Source organism: Epinephelus moara, chromosome 18, assembly GCF_006386435.1.
Source record: "Epinephelus moara isolate mb chromosome 18, YSFRI_EMoa_1.0, whole genome shotgun sequence".
Taxonomy (NCBI): domain Eukaryota; kingdom Metazoa; phylum Chordata; class Actinopteri; order Perciformes; family Serranidae; genus Epinephelus; species Epinephelus moara.
The window spans coordinates 2,555,297-2,562,963 of NC_065523.1; the positions used below are offsets into that span (position 1 = coordinate 2,555,297).

Genomic DNA, 7,667 nt, shown 5'->3' on the forward strand with positions numbered 1-7,667 from the left:
GTTGTTCTTATTTTCTTCTATTAATGCTGAGTAATAGTTTGCTCTGGCATTGCGGAGGCCCCTCTTATACGTTTTGAGACTGTCTGCCCAGACTAAACGAGATTCTTCCAGTTTGGTTAATCGCAAATTCCTTTCAAATTTTCCCGATATTTGTTTTAACTTACGGGTTTGAAAGTTATACCAAGGAGCGAACTTTCTTTGCTTTGTTAACTTCTTTTAAAGGGGAGGTACAGAGTCGAGTGTTGTTCGCAGCGAGCCTACGGCGCTATCGACAAGATGATCAATTCGGCCTGTCCCATTTTTCCACACTGGGCTGAGTGCGCTTGGTTACACACACACTTTGGTGACGTTTTGCCACACGGAACGTACATTTGCCTATAGTGTTCAAGCATGTATTAAGTGGCCAAGTACGCGGGGATATTTAAACGAAATTGAGACAGACTTGACAACGCCCCTTACATTGCGCATTGGATGTTATTCTCCGTGAAAATGCAGCTGATTGTGCTGGCATTAATTATTGTTTGGCACTCTGCTTTGCCAGATGCTTTGGAGGACCCATCAGATGCTAAGGCGTAGATGTAGGCGAAGAGAGCCCTGGCTAAACAAAAGCAATCTACATGCACCACTTCAAATAAAACATTCTTGCTATTATTAGGCCTAGTCCACACGGACCCATGTACTTCTGAAACCGTGCATTATTCTATGCGATTTGGCTGTTTGGCCACACGCAACCACACTTTTGGGCCCCTGAAACCACGTTTCTTTGAAACCGGAGTCCAGGGTGAAGTTTTTGGAAGACTCCGGTGCCAGTGGTTGCGTGTAGATAGGATAATCGCAGTATTTTATTACCTGTCTTCATTGTTTGACGTCAGAGTGATGGTAAAAAGCTCTTTTCTAAAAGTTTACTAACTACTAAAATCCCACATCCTGTGTTAAATACAATGTATCTTAACTATATTTACAATGAAGCTTGATTCTGCACTCTGCATTTAGCCCGTATGTGAATGTTTACTGTTGCTATGGCAACAAGTGACAGCTGACGTTAGCGTCAGTTAGCTTAGCTCAATCATCCAACAAACAATAACCCATAAAATTATAATTCAACATATTTAAACAAAATTAACAACAGCTACCAACAGTTACAGTCCTTACAACCTTAGCTAATGTGTTGTCACAGGTTAGATTGTCAAAATTAAAGTAATCCCTGAGGAACTACGCTAGCATTAGTGACGGTTGCATCCACTCGTGTGCAGTTACCTTACGTTACAGTTCCCTCAAACAATATCACAAAGCACAATACAAACTATATAAACAAATTTTCTATTAAGGGTACACTACTAAAATCTGAAGGTGCTTAGGTGACATTTACCCACCTGAAAGAATAATTGAAAGCAAACGCTGATTTTGCTGGTCTTCAGTAGCTTTACTCTAGGTGTAACTGCCAACTGAAGAGCCAACCGTTTATATACCCAGATTTGCTCTCATGCCTTTACTCAAATCAGTTATGCTTTAAATTGAATGGGGGGGTATCTGTATGGTATCTGTAAAGATACAAAATCGATATCATATGCATAAAATAATGTCCCAATTGAATGGGCAGACACACATAAATACCCTATATGTCACACTAACTTTATTTGTGAGCGTGCTATCTGCTCTCTTTGGATGGTAGGCTAAATCCAGCTGCTCGACCTAGCGACCAACAAAGGAGGCTGCTCCTGTTGCTAGCTACCCCAACTACACTACCACGAAAGCAGCGGCGGGCCTGCCAACGGAGGTTCTGGATCTGGCCGGGTCGGACCTCCGTTGGCAGGCCCGTCACTGCTTTCGTGGAAGTGTAGTTGATCGTTCAGGCGCCTCTGCTGTTGAATTAGGTTGCGCTATATTTGTGGATCAGGTTATTTTGATTTTCCGCACTTCCCTATTCCGGTATTGACTCTGACCTCTGATTGGTTAAAATGCCCTTTCCGAAGTTACATCGCCACCTACTGCTTTGGCATGTGTATCATATTTTTTTTATCACACCACTCGTGTGGATGAATTTTTTTTTTGGAAACCGGAGCCCGAAAAACTTCGGTTTCAGAATTGATTTTCGCCACAGCTTCCGCACTGAATTCCCCGTGAACTACAGAACTCCCATGTTGTTTTGCAAGCGTACTAGGCTGATGAGTAGAATTTAAGAAACAGGCTAAATGACATGATGTTGCACACTCTTGTACAGTAGGTGGCGGTATGCACTTTTAAATTGTTTGCAATCTGCCAAACGAGAGAAGAAGAAAAAAAAAGTGCTTTGCAAGCTGTCATTCCGATTGAGACTGGCCAATAGAGACATGTCTTACAGCTTTCAGTTTAGGCCCCGCCCACGAGGTTCAACTTTTTACTCGCAAAACTTTTTGACTTGATTTGCAAACAAAACTTAAGGATTTACAAACAAAACTTTTGACTTCGTATTTTTTAATCAAACATTTTTTACTTGCAATAAAACATTTTTTGATTGCAATATTATACTCTGTTTGATTGAATAATAAAGAAACAAATGTAGCTCCATAGATGCGCGCACACACACACACACACACACACACAGACCAACCTCTCTCGCTCTCCCTCTGTCATTTTACGCACGCTGTTTTTGAAATCTTCCGCGATCACCTGCCCCTCGCATTATTCGTAGTTCACCTACTTGACTGGCTCGTAGAGTGAATAGAGGAGAGGAGGGGAAGGGCCGGTATTGTGCATGCACGGCTTCCGTAGAAGACAAAATAACATCTCCAGGCGTCCGTGACCAAAAATCGTTTACCCTCGATTTCATTCATTTTGAAATCATTTCACCTCAAAATCGTAATCGCGACCACCAGACGATTATTTGCACAGCCATCTCTGTCCGATTTTCTCTCCCATTTTTGTTTCATATATTTTGTAAAATGATTCTTTGAAATTTGAAACCAACTTTTTATTTTCTCCCATTGTGTATGCATTTTAAAATGTAGAAATAAGGTTGTGTTCATTTGTCTCCAAGCTTTGAATTTTTTTTTTCAAAGTAGCCCCTGACTTGCAGGTATCTGTAGAAATCCTGCTTTCCTAATCCAGATGTCTTTGATATATCCTGATAGCTCTGTAATTTTCCGTTGGAGTTTGTATCACATTTTGAATGCTCTGGCTTAAAAGAGCTCCATATTACAGACAGAAATGTCAAAAATGTTACAACCATCCACGGTTTCCCTGACCCAATATCAATGAGGCAATGCAGTGATCAATAGTTAATCTTACACTCTTGATACAAAATTGCAAATTGGAAGTGCAAGAATTATGAGATTTTCTGTACTGTGTGTGTGAGACATCTACACGTTATCTCTTATTCTCCTTAAAGGTTTTCCATGGCAGAGGCTGGGCATCCTGTGTCAGAGCTCTACCCACCAGGGGAAGCTGTTTCTTTGGAATCTACCCTGTCCGGTCAGTCACTCTTCAACACCTCGAGTTCGATACAGGCAACAACACCCTCCAGACTGGCTGGAGGACCAGGTAACAGCTGCCAGGAGGAGCCACAGGAGATCTGTAAAGATCATTCAGTCAGTTCTCCTACCAGGGAAACTAACTGCAGCAGTCTGAATGTCCATAGGGAGCCTGGTGAACAAGACAAAAGCCAATCTGAACGATGTGTGCCTCCCAAGGCCTCAAGCCACCCCCATAGTCTGGCTGAGACGTATACACCGTCACATCACCACGACACAGTTGTGAATGCAATCAGTGACAGCCTTGTTGCTGGTAGGATGGGGCAGAACATAAAGTCAGCCTCTCTACCTGTTCACAGGAGTCACTCAGAAACCTTACCTGTGGTTAAACAGGGAATGCCCCCCCAGGCTCCAGTCAATGAGACTTGTGGGCTTGCTTACCATGGAGATAAAAGTGTCCAAGAGGCTGAGAGTCACTCCATGTTAGCCTGCAAGCAGCCCATGCAGCTGCAGCAGTGCAACATTATCACCACTATCTGCCGAGGGCCCAACAGTGGAGAAAGTGATGTACAGCAGCCTCAGAGCAGGTGTGTCTGTATCTCGTCCCCTGAGGCAGCAGGCAAGGTGGAGGGTATTGAAGAAAGGAGCCATCTTCCCCATAAATGTGACAAGGCACTCTGCTATGGCTCTTATAACCATCATGTCAATTTTGAGGACACATTTGCTGCCTACTGTCATCCCCAACCCATCCCAGCCCCCTCCCAGCTGCTGCCACGCCTGGCAGGTGTAGAGCCAACCTGTGACATCCAGCGTACAGCGGCACCTCCTTCAGCAATGAACCACCTCACCCTGCCTCGCCTCATCTCTTCTGTCAGTGAAACAGGCCTGGATGCCAAGCACCTACTTCGGTGCTGCAACCTTAACTGCTCTTGGATCAGCTTGCTGCCCCCTGGTGCTGGGCCACAATCCCCAAAACACTTTGGTGGAGAAGCGTGCTGCAGCAGTCCCGTTGGCCATGTCAGAACCATAACCCAGGACATGGGGACAATGACAGCCCACAGAGAGCTGAGGGATGTTGGGGTGCAGACAGGACAGATGGTCACACCTCATGTGTTCCCCCAGATCTGTCTGGCAGAGGAGAGCAAGAGCGAGACCTCCTGCACTCAGACTCTGAAAACCAACAGTGACGTAGGCAAGAAACCGGGTGGGGCTTCCAAGACCCCAGTGAAGGAGGTGAAGTGGGATGCAGAAGGGATGACATGGGAAGTGTACGGGGCCTCTGTGGACCCTGAAGAGCTGGGCTTGGCCATCCAGAAACACCTGGAGCTGCAGATCAAGGAGACGGCGAGTCATGCAGCTAAGCTGTCTCGCCAGAACACCAACACCTCCCAGCAGGGCAGGAACGGTCAGACAAAGATGGGCAGAATGATTGGCTCCATTCGAACCTCAGCCTGCTGCTCACGCAGCACTACAGCTGTTGACTAACTGACTAGCTGACTGATGGACAGGACAGAGCCTGAACACTGTGTTCAGTAACTAGTAAAGGTGCTGACACACCAAACCGACATCAAAGAACTAGCGGCAACAAAAGCCAACTGCTGCGTCGTCTACGTCGCCTCACGTCGCCTGTGTCAGTTCCATTTGAATGCACTACAAAGACTACATCCAACGGCCAAGTAGCACGTACGTTCTGCGCCCGCGTGAGTGGAAAAAACACAAAAAGGGAAACCGGAAATCCAAGCAATGCATGAGATAAACAAAGTAGCAGAGTGAGAGAGTGGTACATCCTGTCAGCCGAGGGGTTTCCTATCTGTGCAGCCGAGCACTGCAGCACCTCCACGGACTATTACATCCCGGTGTTTCCTTCGCAGGCTCCACTTCACTCAGCTTCACTCAGCTGCCTGACAAACCCGCTGCTTCTTCCCACTTTAACCTGAATAACAATCCGGGGCTCGGTGCTCCGGTTGGATCCAAACGGAGAGCCGGGGCTAACTGGGAGGCTAGCGGAGGCTAACTGGCTGTGCTTCCCTCCGGTCATGCTGCAGCTATTCAGGTTAAAGTGAGAAGAAGCAGCGGGTCTGTCGGGCAGCTGAGTGAAGTGGAACCTGAGGAGGAAGCATCGGTTAGCCCCAGTTTCACTACAGGCAGATTCACTTGCTACAGGGGCGAGGAAATAAAACCTGAACAGCCAATCAGAGTGATCTCTCTCACCGACAAGCTCCGCCGCCAATTCAACATGCTCAATCGGCCGAAAAGCCGCCGATGCTGAAGTGCCGACGGTGCGGGACACACCGCAAAAACTAGGGCGACAGACGCTCACCGACGGCCTGACTTTGACCGACGGCCAACCGTTGGCTTGGTGTGTCAGGGCCTTAAGGCTACTCTCAGTATCAGCCTCAAATGTTACCCATCTGATCAGAGGGTCTATGGAGGATAGACTAATCTATACACCAGAATAAGTGGAAATACTTCATGTGAAATGATGATCAACGGTTTGCATTATTGTTAAAAAAAGGTAACTGACAACAGCTTATATTTCATCATTTGTTGTCTGTGGTTCAATATTTCAATGAGTGAAATCATGAATCCTGCAGCTGTGCACTGCCAGTGTTTTTAGAGTGCTGCTCCTTGCAGGTGTGTCTTCATATGACAGCACTTAAAGGACACAGAGACAATGAAACAAAGCCTGTCCTGTGTAAAGCAATCTGATACAACAGTCCTGCAATAAATTTTATTCTTGTTAATCTTATAATAAATGTGTGAAATGTGTGATGTAATTCAGTACAGAGAAGTTCCTCCTCCTGGCTGACTACCTAGGTTCCTGGTGTTTGGGGTCTTGAGTGACATGCACTGGCACTAGCACATGTCAGTGGATGCCCGGCAGAGGGAGCCACTAGCAATGTATCACCTAACCCATATCCTAATCCCTCACACCCAAGTCTACAGCTTCAGAAAAAAACAAAGAGTCAATCAACACCTCTGTTCACAAACAATCACCACATGACACTAAAACAAGAATGACATCAGTCATCACACAAGTGAAATGTTAGTTTTATGGGGCACATAGCAGTGACAGCAGTGGCGTATGCCAGGAGGAATTGGTCTATGGCTATGCTGAGTGGTATCTGCTAGCAGAACAGGAGTCACACACGTCAGTAGAACAACATACCGATAGTCTTTGGCTGCTATATTTTAATGGCCCACAGTCTTTCCCCTAGCATCCCTCTCAGGAAAAACTTGAATATCACTCCTCATGAGGCTGTGGCTCTAAGACTAGCTACATTAGAATCTACAGGATCTATCCAACACTTGAGTATTAATTGTGGGGTGAAATCAACATTGCAGCCTCTTTGGGGTGCTAGCAGGGCTTTAATGTTGTTATTCTTGGATATGACATCTACACCTGTAAAAGTCTTTTAAGCTGAAAGTAAAAGTGATATATTAATAGACCCAATAAGAGTATTATTGCATGCTTCAATAAAGGAAACATAAAACATTTCTCAGTATCACGTTTTTATAATCTAATCATGAATCCACTCCATCGCCCACTTTATTGTCACAACTGTATAACTAATGTCATACAGCATATATAAGCTCATAAACTGCTTGGTCAAGTATCAGTTCTGGAAAATACATGATGTAGGTGTTATAAGATAAGTAAAACAAACTTTTGATCACTTAATACAACAAAGACAATAAAGATCCCTGTCACAGTAAACCACTGAGGGATTCATCAGTGTCATCTGTGATAGATGCAGAGACTAACAATGACACCATTGTTCATTAAGTGTTTAAAACAAAATAATGTTTTCACTGTGAAACACAAGCGTATTGTCAGGTATTCTTACTACTGGGTGAAAATTCCATTTCAGATATATATACATATATATATATATATATATGTATGTATATATGTATGTATGTATGTATGTATACACATACATGTATATATTTATATGAAGTTTGAATATGTGGAATGAATGACAGTCTGAATATATTGAAAGAAAGACAGAATATATGGAATGAAATCTGACGTCATCAGGGCACTAGCGCCATCTTGTGTTTCCTCTGTATGCTTGTATTGGATGATCATATCTTAGTGAGCTCATAGTGCCATATTATCCCACCAGAACACTGCGCTCTGAGAACGCAGGGTTACTCGTGGTCCCTAAAGTCTCCAAAAGTAGATCAGGAGCTAGAGCCTTCAGCTATCAGGCT

General features: G+C 44.5%; 1 protein-coding gene across 1 annotated transcript in view; it reads left to right on the forward strand.

Moving 5' to 3' along the window:
• Positions 1 to 6,904, forward strand: part of si:dkey-191g9.7 (GRIN2-like protein) — a 29,698-nt gene extending 22,794 nt beyond the window's left edge. Inside the window, exon 2 of the mRNA XM_050070263.1 lies at positions 3,368 to 6,904. Within this exon, the coding sequence (XP_049926220.1) occupies positions 3,375 to 4,934 (1,560 nt within the window). The 5' untranslated portion in view covers positions 3,368 to 3,374 and the 3' untranslated portion in view covers positions 4,935 to 6,904. The remainder of the gene's footprint in view (positions 1 to 3,367) is intronic.
• The last annotated feature ends 763 nt before the right edge of the window (positions 6,905 to 7,667 follow it).